The following is a 15381-nucleotide window of genomic DNA, read 5'->3' as shown; positions in this document are numbered from 1 at the left end:
CCCCTGCAAGAATGAGCGGAGATCATACCACAGAGCTCATAGGCTGTGGAATACAAAGGAGAGAGCTGAGCCCTGTTGCTTTAAAGAAACAGGCGGAGGCCAGCCCCCACTACTTCTACCGAAAGGACAAAACCCTAGACAAACGGTAAATTCTGGGATTGAATTCAATCCCGTGGCTTTTAATTAGGTTGTCTTAACAGCCCTGTGAGCAGTTCTGGCCCCAGAGGCAGACAGATAAGAGAGACCCCTAACAGGGTTCACAGATCCGAGAACCAGATTCTCCTGGATTAAGGTGCCCCCACCTCCACTTTTAATGTACAAATTACTTTGAGGAGGAGCAAAAATGGTGAAAAGCCTACCTCCGCACGAATAGCCACTGGACTGACATAACAGAGCGTGGACTCTGTAACCTGCAGGGTCTCGAGACCTGGACACATACAGGGTGACCTGGTAAATGTGACGCAAAGCCATCAAACCACCATTGGTCCACCCCAATGGCCTACCAACCACAGGAACACCTCCGAAGGGAGGGTCCATCTGTTGGTATAGGTTTGCCAACAAGGCCGGGATCTTGCGCTCCCATTGGAAGAAGCGGGAGGCCTAAGTCTACAGCACCTGGTATTCCCAGATGGTCTCCCATCCAAGTACTAACCAGGCCTGACCCTGCTTGGCTTCCAAGATCAGACGAGATCAGGCGTGTTCAGGGTGGTGTGGCCGTAGGCTCATAGCCGGCCCACTCAGAGTGTCACCCTAGTGGTTGATAACAAACCACCCTTTTTTGCATCACCCGACTGGACCTGCACAGGGTGACCTAGAAACCAAGGTTCTACCTTGCAGAAATCCCACAGGACTGTCTTTTTCACTTAGGTTTCAAGACAGAAGCATCTTTTCCATAATAGCATTATCCAGTCTATGTCTTAAGATGTACTGTTGCGTGTATAAAACACGGATTTACCAAAAGGATCAGTTTTGGTTATAATGTATGTGTATGTAGATACATTAGAAAACAAACAAACAGGAAACTATATCGAACCGCTGTTTGAATGTAAGAAGCGAGAATGCTGACCTAGCACCGCTATATACACATACATACATATATATATATATATATATATATATATATTGTGTATGTACATGTATACACATATATATATATACATACACATGTACATACACAAATGCCTACAAACATAAACATATGCATTCATGTACCCCTATACAATAGGTCGTACAGATTAAGAGGCAACATATTGGTATATAGCATATGGTGGCGCTGAAATGAACAAGGCCGTCAACATTGGCAACCAGTAAAACTTCTACCAAAGTGAGATTGCGTCCCTGAAGGGATGCATAGTCAAGGCCATATTAGCTTTTAATTATAAAAGCTACAGCCAGTGTTACTCCGCTAACATAACTTAAAGGAGAACCATAAGAAATGACAAACCGAATTGTTTGTGGGAGAAAACGGGAGCACCCGGAGTAATCCCACGCAATTACGTGGAGAATATACATAAACTCCACCCAGTTAGGGTAATGGCGTTGTTTGAATGGAACCCATGTTATCTACAACAGCTGGTGTTCCCATGTGATCTCAAATGAGATTGGGCATATCCAGTGTGGTATGAATATAGATTGACATCAGTGCCGTGAGGTAGTAATGTTAACCATTACACAGTTCGTACTGCACCTCCACAGCTGCATCTCCCAAAAATGCTACCCCGCTGGGGTGCAAGGCTACTAGAGGCCTGGAGGCATACTAAGTCAAATTATCTCAAATGTGCGATCTGCATGTTAGATGCATGTGATCCTAATGTAAATCCGACTACATAGTCAGATCCCACACTGGATTGTATTGTGCGTACACACCACAACCAGCTCTGTATGTGACAGTGCAATGTTCCAACTTCCAATGACCAGGAATACCAAAGGTTATCCTGTGGAGAAATTACATCTCAGAGTCCACCGTTGGTGACGTTTACCATAGTGCCCTGTCAGAACATGAAATAACCCCTGTATTGTGGGGACTGAATCCTTATAGCCGTGCGCCTTGTCTACTTAAGAGACGGGAGCGTTGCTGATTGAGCTATTGCTCTATTAGGGTAAAACAGGCCTGGACTATGTTCCGACAGGGTTTAAAAGTTAGCAGAGGTGTCTTACACCAAGTGTCTGGACCAGAACTGTAATGGCTGCACACACTGTGATTTCTAATTGACTTGCTATGGATAACTTTGCTAACTCATGAGTTAGTAACATACAAGTCATGCTACCTGCATTAGACATTGCTGCCCTTGCCTTTGATTAATGGAGTGACCTCTGTGTCACTCTGATAGCAGGGTATAAGACTTCCTGCTGTCCTCTGTATGTGACAGTGCAATGTTACCCTCAGTATCTGTGCATTAGAGTAAGGCAGTGACCTCTGTGTCACCCTGATAGCAGGGTATAAGACTTCCTGCTGTCCTCTGTATGACCTAGCTGGCAGCAAACTGTCCCCCCATAAACTGTAATCCGAGAACACAGTATCTTTCTGGAAGAAAGCAAGAAGGGGTTTTTATTTGGTCAGCCAGCAGATACACATTGCACAATTAGAGGCTTATTGCAGAAATCTAACGATCTCTATGTCACGGAGGAAAAATACATCAGGCAAGGCAACAGGGTATATGGCCTCAGGCCTCAGATGACAATGTAAACTGAGTTATACACTTTCCACCTGACAATATATACACTACACACACACACAGGGAGAGAAATAGTAGGTATAGGTAACCAGAGATAGAATCACTGGATAAGAGAGACAGTATAAGGAGATGAGCTGCCACAGGCCATCAACAACACCATGGTATATAACACAGGAGTGCTATGACCTAATTTACATACAGCCCAAAACTGTCCCACTATGCTCTAAACCCCACTGTCTGATCACAGAACCTGGGGGAGCTACTGCATTCAATATGCAGTTAATCAGGACAAGCTTGAGCACAGCCCTGGCATTAGCAGTCAGGAGCCTCCAGCAGCGTGCAATGGCGGCAAGTATGTTAAAATGACCGCCAGAACCGCCTGATAGCTGGGAAAGTACCATGGACTCCGTCCTTACAATGGCGTCCCTTTTTGAAAGGGTAGCCGCGCCATCAGGCTATACTCATATGCCCAGGCTGGCCGGTGGTACTTGGGCCAGCCTTGCAATGTGTGCAGGACACCAATATAGGAGTCCCTGTGTCACTATCGCTGTCCTCTAAGATTGTACAAGAGGCAGCTAAACTGGTACAGCTAACACCTATACTTCTGACATGCAGTGATGGTGTTAACACAGTTATGAGACACAGCACAATGCATATAATAATAAAAGTGGCACTGAGCTCCGCAAAGCACATAGGCCGGCAGGAGCATAAAGTACTGTACCCTGTGCTCCAGTAGGAGAGGTACAGGTGGGATTTGCCCATATGGCCCGGCAGTGAAGAGATGGAACTCCAGACTGGCAGAGAGCTCTCTGTGTCCTTCTTACACTTGCAGCAGGCAGGCAGGAAGAGATCAGGGCTGGAAACCCCGTGGGTACATCCTAGCTCCTGTCTCCGGGAGAGGGGCTGTGTGAGGAGAGGCTCCCTTCCCCCTACTAGCAAATGGCCACCGGGATTTCATGACTCATGCGGCGTCGGTAAAATGGCGGGGATCCGGGGCTTGCCGGGCGGCCCCGCATACCGACGCCGCTGCCCACACTCAAAGTCTCCCTGGTGGTCCAGCGGGTCAGGGTGCACACCTAGTGAAAGGAGGCGTTCTGGCCGCTTGCTAGTGCAGCCCGGCGATCCCCCCCACCGGGCTGCTCAGCCGCTATAACTGCGTGCGCATTCGCACTCCCAGCGGGGAGCGCGTTACCTGAAAGCGGTTGTCACCGCTGATGTCCCGGTCCCCGTCGCGGCTGTGCTCTCCAGTGCTTCAGAGCCAGCCGAACACCTCCGCTTGTGGGAGCCACGTGGGTGGTGTTGGGCTGCCGGGTCCCGGGTGATGGAGCGCAGTGCAGGGATCTAACAGACCCCCAGTGCTGCTGCTCTGTCACTGACTCCAGTCAGTGTAAAAATAAGAATAAAAAAAAAAAATTCAAAACGAAGTTTAAGCTGCTTTAACAGCAGCCCTTTCAAAATGCGTGTTGGCTCCTGCCAGCACAATCAAAACTGAAAGTAAGCTAGCCTAGGAGGCGGGGTAGAGGAGGGAGGAGCCAGGGCTGTCTCTGGGCAGTCCAGAAGTTTTATCCTTTCTGGTGCTGGAAAGGTCGTGACCTCACTCTCTACCCAATGTAATCCCTCTGGCCCCTGACGTCTGCCGCAGAAGAAAAGGTTGCGGGCGCTGACGTCATGTGACCCCTCCAGTCTTTGCCGTGCCTGCATTCACATAGGGACGCCCAGCGTTTTTCTGGTGCATCCCCAAGAAATTCTGGGTGCCCCATTCGACATCCCCCAGCGTGCCGCGCTGTGCTTTGGTGACTGTGATAGTTCGGGTGTGCACATGTGTGTATTCGCTGCTATGCATCCGCAGACCCGCAAGATAGGTCCCAGCACCGAATTTGCCGAGCGGGTCTGAATCAGTCTGTGCCCACTCCGATATTAATCTCTTACCCACGATGCACAGACTGCCTGCCGCGTCTCTCCATACTACCCCCATATCCAATCTCTCTCATCCTACGAGAAATGGGCCTTTACTTAGAAATGCCATCTGTAGACAGCAGATGCAGGGAATGTTCAGCAAGGTAATACACTGGAAGGGGCATTACTTTTTCTGTACCATTGAGACCGACTTTCTCCCCTGCTCTACGCCAACCCCTCATCTTCCCAATCTTGTACCTGTGCACCTCAGCACTGTCAGCACTCAGTTGCTTGGACAGCGGCCGGTGGGTATAACTGCCCAAAGAAGCCATGAAGGACGCCCGCTGCTGCATCTGTATGTGGTTGGCACAAGGATTGATTGGAGCGCCCCGCGCAGCTCCTGACATGTCGGACGCCTCTTGCACCTGGATGGTGACATGCTGAGCAGACTGCTGCTGGTTCTGCGGCGGCTGCTGCTGTATGCTCATGCGAGGCAGTGTAATGCTAGGAGGAGGGGAGCCAGTGTTGGAAGGCTGGTAAATAGCACTGTGACCCGGCATCCCCTGATACTGAGTGGAAGTAGGGGCCCCTGCAGAAAAAAAGAACAAAAATAAGAACCACTGCAATACATAAGTCAGGCACCGCGCCGGTCAGGACCGGGAACCGTACCGTGAGTCTGGAGCATGGCACTGGAGGAGGGTGGAGGACTACTGTTTGGCTGTCTGTAGAGGTGGTTGCTGGCTGGATTTGGCGGGGGGCTGGAAGGTTGAATCCGCAATCTGAAACGGAACAAAGCGGGTGGTCAGTGTGATGAGAATATCATGGGGCATAAATTACAAATGCAAAAAGAGCAGTAATAAGGAGCATGTAATAATAACTCAGAGCAGTAGGTTCAGACTGTGTGCTCTGCATAGCGATAATACCAAACATCTATAAAAGCCCTGGCTGCCGTCTTCACTACCACTATCCACGTAATGCGATCTCAGGGAGCATAGATCAATAAAACGCAATATAACTGGGCTGTCAGACACGGCCGGCCGAAGGCACCAGCTTTATTTTTCAGACAATTGCATTTATCCGTTGTTTGATTCAATAAAAGTTCAGACCTAATGGGGACTACACACCAGGAGATATGCTGAGCGTCCGAGGCGATGCTAGATCGCACACAGGGATGTGTCAGTGCTGTGCTGAGTGATTTGTGGTGAGAACTCTGGTCCTGAAATCGACGGCTACTAGATTTACCGGGCATGCTGGATATTAATTGCCGGGGGCTAGCGACGTGCTGGGCCATGCATCATTATCACACCGAGCGATGTAGGGGCATTTTCTAAGTGATCTAGTAAGATCGCTTACAAAATGCCCTGGAATCGTCCTGTGCGTACGCCCCGTAAGTTCCAGAGAGGAGCAGATTCAAGCTGTAATACACAGAATTACTACCAATGACCTAAGTCCCAGGTACATGCCCTGAAGCTGTCTCACATAAGTGTAGATCACTGGCTGTGCAATGTGCTAGCAGCATCATGATAATGAATGGGAAACACTATGAAGTACACAACGGTGTTTCCGATGCTTATCTAGATATCTTGCTCAAGCCAAAAATGGAGCCCGTGAGATATATATCCATTTCCTACTACAGTACTTGGAAATCTAAAATGGAGAAGCATTAAAAAAGAAAATGTAATTCCTGCTTAACGCAAGTATAGCTGCCGGACGTACCAGTTTTACCCTTTACACTCCCTGTAGTTATGTTATAGAGGGTACACATGGCGAGATATGCACCATTTTTCTATTCGATATTGCTTATAGCAGAAAAATCGAAGAGAAAAATCGAATTAAAAAACCGGATGGTTTTTCTACATTCGATGCAGACTCGATCCCAATGCGCGCACCCGTGTAATGTAAATCGAATATAAAAATAGCCTTGTCAGGCAAGACTATATAGCACAAATCTGTACTATATATTCAAATGGAATGCATTTTGCGTACCATTCGATTGCGATTCGATCTTTGGGTCCTCACACTACAGGAGCACTCAACAGGGCCAAAACACTGGGGCAGATGTATTAAGCCTGGTAAAGTGATAAAGCATTGATAAAGTGGAAGGTGATAAAGCACTAGCCAATCAGCTGTGTTTAAAAAAAGGACAAGTAGGAGTTGATTGGCTGGTGCATGATCATCTTCCACTTTATCAGGCACAATACATCTGGCCCTCAATTTTATTGACTTAAATAAAGTGTAACGCCTGTCGCACCCACACGGCACCGCTAGCAGCACCACACATGTTGTGTGCTTAAGGAACAAAAATGTTTCCGACAATAATGTCTCTATCACTGCACCATGGCCCTGGTGTCATTCTGTTACATGTGAAGTAGTCTCACTGGACCAGTACCTCTGAAGCTGATGAGTAAGCATGGCAGGCTGATTCTCACAGGCTGGTAGCATGGTCGACGACTGGAGAGGTGGTGATGGCTGTGCAGGATGGATACAGTCCTGAAACGGAACAGAGAATGGACCGCAGTCAGTTATTTGACAGCACAACACTTCAAGCATATATACTGTATATAGCACAACACCACAAGCCTATATACCCAATACAGGTACTGACTCTGCAGCAGGCGCAATGCCAGTTTTTTTTTGCAAACCTGCATGTGTCTAAATCTTTATAAGGTTCCTGTGCATGGAACCGCAGAACCGGGTGTTCCTGGATGGTGACTGCACAGGAGCATGAATATATTCTGCCTTATGGGTGTGTCGCAAGCATGGCTTTGGATGTAAACTCACATTGGAGGCCCAGCATGGGGTAGGTCATAATCCTGATCGTGTTTCCGCTGCAGCCGCTCAGACTGGATGCTGATAATAGCATTACGGTAAAAGACGCTATCGCAGTTGCAGCAGCGTCTGCTCCAGAACCAGACTCATAAGGCGCTCAGCCTGCAGCATGCACGGGGCGAGAATGTGATGTACCTGGATTTGGTGCTGCAGGATGTGCTGCTGATGCTCCTGCTGGTACATGATATGCTGATGCTGGGTGTGCTCGAAGGTCCGCTCATCCATATGTATACCGTACATCTTCTGCAGCTGCTCACACTCCTGTAATGTCATCGTACACCATTTAACCATGTCATTTATATACCATGTGTTCTACGGCTTCCAATCAGCATTACCGATGCATATGTGATAAACATTACCCATACACTGGCCTGAAGCGTACACAGGAGCGGCACATGCAGCCCCGACACAGACCAAGGAAGCCATAAGGTCACATCAGGACCTACAGTACGGATCGCTGGTTGGATGGAATCAGGCCAGTGCGGCGGATGTGTGGCAGCGGCTGGCGCCCAGTCTCATGGGGATGCCGTCGATAGTCAATATGTCGACACATGAAAACGGTCGACATGCTTTAGGAGGATAGGGTCAAAAGGTCGTCATGCATTAGGATAGGGTCAATGGGACGATAGGGTCAAATAGTCGACATGCATTAGGACCATAGGATCAAACGGTCGACATGCATTAGGTCGATAGGGTCAAGCGGTCGACATGCATTAGGTCGATAGGGTCAAACGGTCGACATGCATTAGGTCAAGCGGTCGAAAGGTCAAAATTCATTAGGCCGACCGGGGCAAAAATTCGGTATGCACAAAAGGTCGACATGGATCAGGACCACGCAGTAAAGGTCGACACGAGTTTTTCCATTTTAAAAAGGTTGTTTTTCATAACTATCCCCGTGGACATAGAGGGAGGATATAATAGTGTGCCAAGTACAGTATATCGGGTCACCGCGCCCAAAGCATGGCAGGTGAAGCGAGCCACGCGGTACACCCCATATGGTGTCCATGTCGACTTAAGTTGACAAAGACACCAATAGCCATGAAAAACATGTTGACCTATTGATTGTGTCGACTTTTTGACCATGTCGAACGCATGTTGACCTTCTCCATGTGTCGACCAATAGTGGTGGATCTAATTACTGCGGACCCTAAGACCCAATCCCCGTCTCACGCACACGGGGGCCACTCACATGCTGCAGCTGTTTGATGCTGCTGTTGGTGTGTCCGGTCTTTTCCAGGTGAACTTTGAAAGCCTGGATCGTGGCAGCGCCGTCGGAGAACCTGCGCACTGGGGAGAAGCGCTCGGCGGGGAGGTGGAGAGTGTTTGAGTCTTTGTACATGGAACTGAAAGGTAAAATATAGCAGGTGACAATGAATGCATCAGACTTCCCGCCAGAACTGTGCTTACAATATGCAGGTGGGGGAGATGTACTATGTGCCTGATTCAGGCCTGTATAATCACAGCCTAGCAAACAGGTAAGCGCTGGCTGCCAGGCAACCACACCACGCCACTGAATCCCCTCTCTAACATGCGAGGGGATATGTACGAGAACACATCCCCTCGCATGCGGCCGTAGGGGAGAGAAATCATTCTATGGTCGCTGGCGTTGGCCTCCCACCCCGAGCAGGCATCGGCACGCCCGTGTTCATAAAACGCTGGCCATTCCCCTGCCCTCCCCCTTCCCTCCTCTGACAGTGTTAATGCCTTGGCGAGTGTGATAATGGCCAAAGGTGTTCGCACATGCGCAGACCCCCCAATATCTGACACGGCATTCATGGGCTGCATGCAAAAGTAGCCAGGATATACCCTGCATGCAAAACAATATATGTATTCGCTCCCCTTGTATTGTTGCACGGTTTGTACTGGATTCAAATGTTACATGGTTTTCCCCTTTGCTTCCAACTGAGAACCAGCCCTACTGTACCTCCGCCAATGGCAAATCCAGTAAACTGCTATGTCTACTGGCATCGGGACGGATGCCTTGTATACAGTAACTACCTGTTCGGCCGGGTTCCGAATTCGGCCTTATCCTCGATGTTCGGAGTCTGCGTATGCACGAACATGCACATGCGCAAACCCCGGGAACGTGAAGGGGGCGGGCAGGGGAAACGCCTGCCATTTTGTGGGCGTACCCATAAAAACTCTGGGCGTTCCCTGGGAACGCAGGCGCGTGCATCTCATGACATCAGCGCCCGCCCCTTTTTCGGCGATCTGCTGTGGGAATAAAAGTAAATTTAGATTGGCTTTTATTATCGAAGCCACATGCGAGGGGATTCGCTTAGCGGGGTGGAAAGGGGGGAGCGGATGTTTGGTCGGGTGGCGTAAAACTGTTCGCTGGGCTGCGAACATACGCGGCCTAACCAACAGGACTGAATCAGGCCAAAGTCTTAAGCGGTTTCCCGCTATTCTTGCTGCCGGACAGATAATGATTATCTCACCACATCAGAGAGGTTGATACAAAAGGTTACCCCCACCCAGACTAAACTAGCATTTGGGTAAGGACCTTATGCCTTACGTACATGGAACAGTGTTAGTGGCTACATCGGTATCATTATTATCAAGGAACCAATTTACTTGTCAAGTACCATTCGTTAATTAAACCTTAGGTTGCAGTGGAAAACTGCTGGATTGCCTTTCCGTATAGACTTCAGCCCCCTCACCGGTCTATTTGCTCCAGCGTGGCAATCAGTGGGTGTTGTACAAAGTTTGCACAAATACGTATGCATTCACTGGTCAAAGGTGTGCAGGGCACCTTTGGACAGATTCCCAGCAAAACAGGACTTTTTGTTCTCCAATCATAGAAAAGGCCATAAAGATTATCAACTACATATAAATTGTGCAATATATATAATACTACATAGAGAATGTCCCAACTGAACCCCTTCCCCACCCACTAACACACATTCAGACAGATGGCAAGAAGTCTGTTGGAAAGAACCGGTACACCCCAAAGAAACTGCAAACATGGGGAGAACATGCAAACTACACACAAACAGGACATTTGACAGAACAGAACACATGGGTCATAGTAGTGTGATCCGGCAATGCTAACTACCATGTCACCATGATGAGGCCATCTACATCTAATGTCAGAGAAGTGATGTCCATATGTTGTTATGGGCAGATTTATTAAGCTCGGTGAAGTGATAAAGTGTCTGGTTTTCATCACTGGCCAATCAGCTACTACCTGTGAAGTTACAGGCTTGGTTTGTAAAATGACAGGTAGTAGCTGATTGGCCGGTGATAAAAATCAGACACTTTATCACTTCACCAAGCTTAATAAATCTACCCGAGTATTTACACTGTATGAAGCAGTGATAAGGGAGGAGAAGTGAGCCGGAGGAGAAGTGGCCCATGTCAACCAATCAGCACTGAAGTAACATCTATTAATTTGCATAATATCAAATGATACAAAAGCGGATTGGTTGCCATAGGCCACTTCTGCTCCCTTATCACTGCTTCATATATCTACCGCCGTATCCCTAATACACACACACACACACCCCCCCCCCCCATAATACATTGCATAGCAGTTCCCAGGTACTCACCGGTGTGGGTCTAGGCCTAGGTGTGGCGGCCAAACTCTGTTACGAAAAGCTTGCTGGCCCAGCTGGCGCTGCAGTTCTGGAGGAATCTCGGCTGTAGGACAAGTCATTGCCAATGTGTGTCTCTTGGTGCGGTTGGCAAGATACCTGGAATTGTGATACTGATAAAGAGGACATCCCAAGACAGCAGTTTCTCTCTAGTACATGCCGTCTTACAAACGGAAGGAGAACAAATTCCTTTACCTTTCATCACTAAAGTCGCCTACAAACCTCCACTGAGCCGCCCCGGACCTTCCTGGGCGGCAGGATCGCATGCGATATATAGTATGTGGTCCTTTTGCATACGATATATCACATGCAATACAAACCATGCCTTTCTGCAGTCTCCAGTGAGATGGGACCTGCTGTCAAATATACGCAGTTTGGATGCTTTTTATGCAATTGATCACCGCAATCACATAAACCGTGGCCAAACTGCATGTAAATCGCTTAGTATGCACATTAAGACATATATAAGCGTTTGCTAGTTATACTGTATCGCAAGGGTACAGAATTCAGGGTAGCTGAGCACACGTAATCCTATATACAATAACATCTAAGGCACCCAATAGCAAAAAGAACCATAAAACCAATGAACACTGATCAGCACACAAGGGTGCCACCTGGAGTTTCAAAAAGAAATGACACCTAATGTCTGTAAATGTGGATATGTGCTTGAAATTCTGCTTCGAATGTAGTCACCTGGGTAATGTCAAGGCTGCCAGATACCAGTGGCCACAATGTGACAAGACTTGCAGCAAGGGAAGCAGAGGACCAGTGCCTCTACAGCTGTTCTCCGATGCCTTGGTGCATTGTGAAACATATTGGGTGGAATGCCGCCCGAGTTCAGCAGCAGTGCGAGATGTCCGCCAAACTCAGACGTTTTGTAAAGGTGAAAACCAGTAAGTTAATTCCCCTTAAAAAAAACCATGTCCAAGTTTGGCAGACATCTGGCACTGCCGCTGAACTCGGGCAGCATTAAATTCCGCCCATAGTTTCTGCTAGAGTTAGTCGTGCAGCTGATGGTGCAAAGCAGGAAACGGCACATTTATAGTGCTGTACACCTGAAATATGCCCATCATCGATGACAGGATACGGATGGTCATCTAATGCCATGTAAGGGACACCACCATTACCTCTGCACAGCCTCCTGATCAGGCTCTCCATCTGAGCTCTCCTCATCTACTGGTGTAACCGCCGGTACCGCCTGTGGAAGACGGAGCAAAAACCATTTATGGTAAAAGAGCTTACATTAAATCATCATGCACCACATCTAGATGTTAATACTACAACAAGAATGTCTCTCTCTCTCTATCTATCTATCTGGGATCGGAACTTTGAATTCGTAACACCTAATAAAGGATAAATATTTTGTTTAATATTAAGGGGGTTATTCATGTGATGGAGCTTGGGAGTTACAATTCAAAAGTTATTTTTACCAGGCGAATCATGCCCTAACAGGCGGGGATTAGCAGCTTATCCCATCTACAATACCTGGTTAGTGTGCTCAAACGCCACAAACTTCACACACATTTCTGCTCAAATGTCATCCCCGCAGTTAACTGGTGTCTAAATGGAGCAACCATTGAACTGCTCCATTGTACCCCCCCTAGTGGTAGCCACGAGGAACCACAATTGACATCCTTCCGACAGGGTTTTACCATTATATTTTATTACATGAGGACAGTCATCTCTCCTGTGATACTTTTTCTATGCTGTGCTACATATATTGTATGAAAGGGAATTCAATAAATGCCTAATCTTTATACAACTCAGCAGCACGGACGGTGTAATGGTTAGCATTACCGCCTCATAGCACTGAGGTCATGGGTTCCATCCCCACCATGACCCTAACTGTGTGGAGTTTGTATATTCTCTATGTGCTTGTGTGGGTTTCCTCCGGGTACGTTTCCCAGCCCAAAATCTAAAAATATATTTTAGGGTAATTGGCTTCAAACTAACACGAACCCTAGCGTGTTAGTGTATGTTGGGAACATAGACTGAGCTCCACTGGGGTAGGGACTGATGTGAATGAAGTGCTGCGGAATACGTGTGCGCTATGTCTATTGCATGTATGCTTTTCAGTCTGGTCAGTACAGAGATCTCTTTATTCCCACGTTCCCCACACAGAGCGGTTACCATTCCCTATGAGCCACCGTACACTCACAGTTGTCATAGTGACCAGCGGGGAGGGTCCGCGTGGTCTCTTCAAGAGCTGTTGCGCATGTAACTGGATATTGGCCCCTCCGTCAGATGCTCTGCGTCCAAGCGGCCCCATGCCATTCAGGAGCTGAAGGGTAGGAGGCTGTAGAAGTGACTGTTCCTGAAAACGGAAGAGAATGTCTTTGCCATTCAGCCAAGGTAAAAATGCAACCAATCAGATTCAGTCTATCATTTCTCTATTGCATCTTAAAAATGATTGACGCAGATTCCAATTGGTTGCTATGGGCAACATTACCTCTTTTCATATTTAGAAGCTTTAGAAAATGTACCCCTTAGAGTCACTGCTGTGGGTAAAGACCAATAGGTGGAGCAGTCAGCTTGTCAATCATTCCCTTAGAGACTCAGAGAAAAGGATTTGAGGAAAGTGGAACTTGTTCTGTTGTCCGCCTGTAGGTTCAGTGTTCTTGATTACCTCCCACAGACTTTGGGGCTGATTCAGGCCCCATCGCACAAGTGCGGAAATCACTATGTGCCGATTTCCGCATATGCATCAGAGCGCACATGTACGAGCCTCAAAACTGCGATCACCGTTTCCGTGCCGGTCGGAGGCGGTAGTAATGAAGCATTGCGGGAAGCTACGCTTTAGAGGGAGCGGTCAGGTGTGTCTGCAGCACTTGGGGAACATGGCCGGCATGTGACTGGCTTCAGATTGCTAATGTACGAGTACTTCCCTACACTGCGAATCCCTCACACTTTAGCAATGTGCATACAAACTGGGGCGGCACCTGGGATGGCCTTGCCCTGTACAGGGCAACCTAACGCCGCCACTTGCAGTTTGTTGAAGTTTCGCCAAGCTGCAACCGTGCCTGAATCAGGCCCTACATACACAAATTGGACTGATGTATGTAGAGCCAGGATTTTGGGTCACCCAATCACACCACTGCAGTTGTATACTTCACTGTGCGTACAAGAGGAGACCAATGCAATGCATGTGCAAATACGGGCACAGACCGGGTGGTAACCGGAACATAAACGGAGAAAGAGGCTGAACTGTGGGCGTGTAATAGAAATGGCATGAGCTTGGAGTTCTTTCCCACAGTACTTCTGCCACATTAGCCATATTTATTAGAGGGGCAGATGTATTGAACATGGTAAAGTGATAAAGTGGAAGGTGAGAACGCACCAGCCAATCAGCTGTGTTTGAAGTTAGGAGTTGATTGGCTGGTGCGTTCTCACCTTCCACTTTATCACTTTTCCAGGCGTAACCCATCTGCTCCAGAGTTCTATCTGTGTGATACAGCAATTACATGAGCCACCAATCTTTAGCCAATGTCCTGTAGTATGAGGGTGATTCAGAACCGCGCGCTGCAGGCCAAATACGTTCACTAGGTTTGGGGTTTGCGCACACACAAATATGCGCATGTGTAAACCCCACAGTGAACCCCTTAGGTGCGTTTCATCACTTGTTCGCTAGGCAGAGAATATACGCTGCATAGCGAAAAGGTCTGAATCAGGCCCTATGAACAGAACCATCAAAAAAAAAATGTTATGTGAGCAATCTGCCAATACTTGGAGTTAATATGTAATGAAGATGAGAGCAGTTCTCACTATGCCCGGTGTCTACATTTTGGACAGAATGAATAAAATTAAAGGGGATATTTATTGCACAGTTCCAAATACAGGTTACGTTTCTGGATGTGCATTGTCATTCCTCTATATTAAATATAAGTGATGAGTGTGATGCCGTGGGTACATACCTTATACTCAATGTGGCCGCTGGGTGGCATATTTTGCATTGGTAGCAGGGGGTGGAGAGTGTTTGTGTTCTGCGTCACTGGGCGGAATGGAGTCTGTGGAGCGACCCTTGGGAATCCAGGAATAATCTTCTGCAGCTCCTCTGTCCCACCCTCAGTGCTGAAAGGTAGAATAATAGCTTGAGTACAAGCACTGCGGGCGATCATGACAGTAAAGCGGTCAATCAAAACTAACATTAAAATCAACCACAACCTATGCCACAATATAATAAAAATGTACTTTTGTACTTCCGGTAAATCCTTGTATCATAGGACACTGCAAACACAATGTGGAATACAACGTTGTACAAAAAGGATGGGCACTATAAAGTAAAGCTCAGGCACCTCCCGCGCTATATAGTAAAGCTCAGGCATCAGTGGCTAACGGGGAACTTCAGAAGAATCTCAGGCCTCATTCAATCCTACTCCCCCAGACGGTGA

At 47.7% G+C, this 15381-nt stretch overlaps 1 protein-coding gene and 1 non-coding gene across 2 annotated transcripts in view; both read right to left on the bottom strand.

Moving 5' to 3' along the window:
* The window catches only part of SIK3 (SIK family kinase 3), a 112906-nt gene that overhangs the window by 14184 nt on the left and 83341 nt on the right, over window positions 1-15381 (bottom strand). The window contains exons 12-20 of the mRNA XM_083163164.1: window positions 14905-15061; window positions 13152-13307; window positions 12121-12191; window positions 10949-11092; window positions 8590-8743; window positions 7536-7661; window positions 6961-7061; window positions 5241-5350; window positions 4830-5160 (exon numbers count right to left, since the gene is read on the bottom strand). Coding sequence (XP_083019290.1) covers window positions 4830-5160; window positions 5241-5350; window positions 6961-7061; window positions 7536-7661; window positions 8590-8743; window positions 10949-11092; window positions 12121-12191; window positions 13152-13307; window positions 14905-15061 — 1350 coding nt within the window. The remainder of the gene's footprint in view (window positions 1-4829; window positions 5161-5240; window positions 5351-6960; window positions 7062-7535; window positions 7662-8589; window positions 8744-10948; window positions 11093-12120; window positions 12192-13151; window positions 13308-14904; window positions 15062-15381) is intronic.
* Window positions 604-722, bottom strand: LOC146043737 (5S ribosomal RNA). The gene has a single exon (XR_014464728.1). It is a non-coding gene; the product is annotated as a 5S ribosomal RNA (ribosomal RNA).

Source organism: Crinia signifera, chromosome 19 (assembly GCF_055691185.1).
Source record: "Crinia signifera chromosome 19, ASM5569118v1, whole genome shotgun sequence".
Classification (NCBI taxonomy): Eukaryota; Metazoa; Chordata; class Amphibia; order Anura; family Myobatrachidae; genus Crinia; species Crinia signifera.
This window is presented reverse-complemented; position numbering and strand designations above follow the sequence as displayed.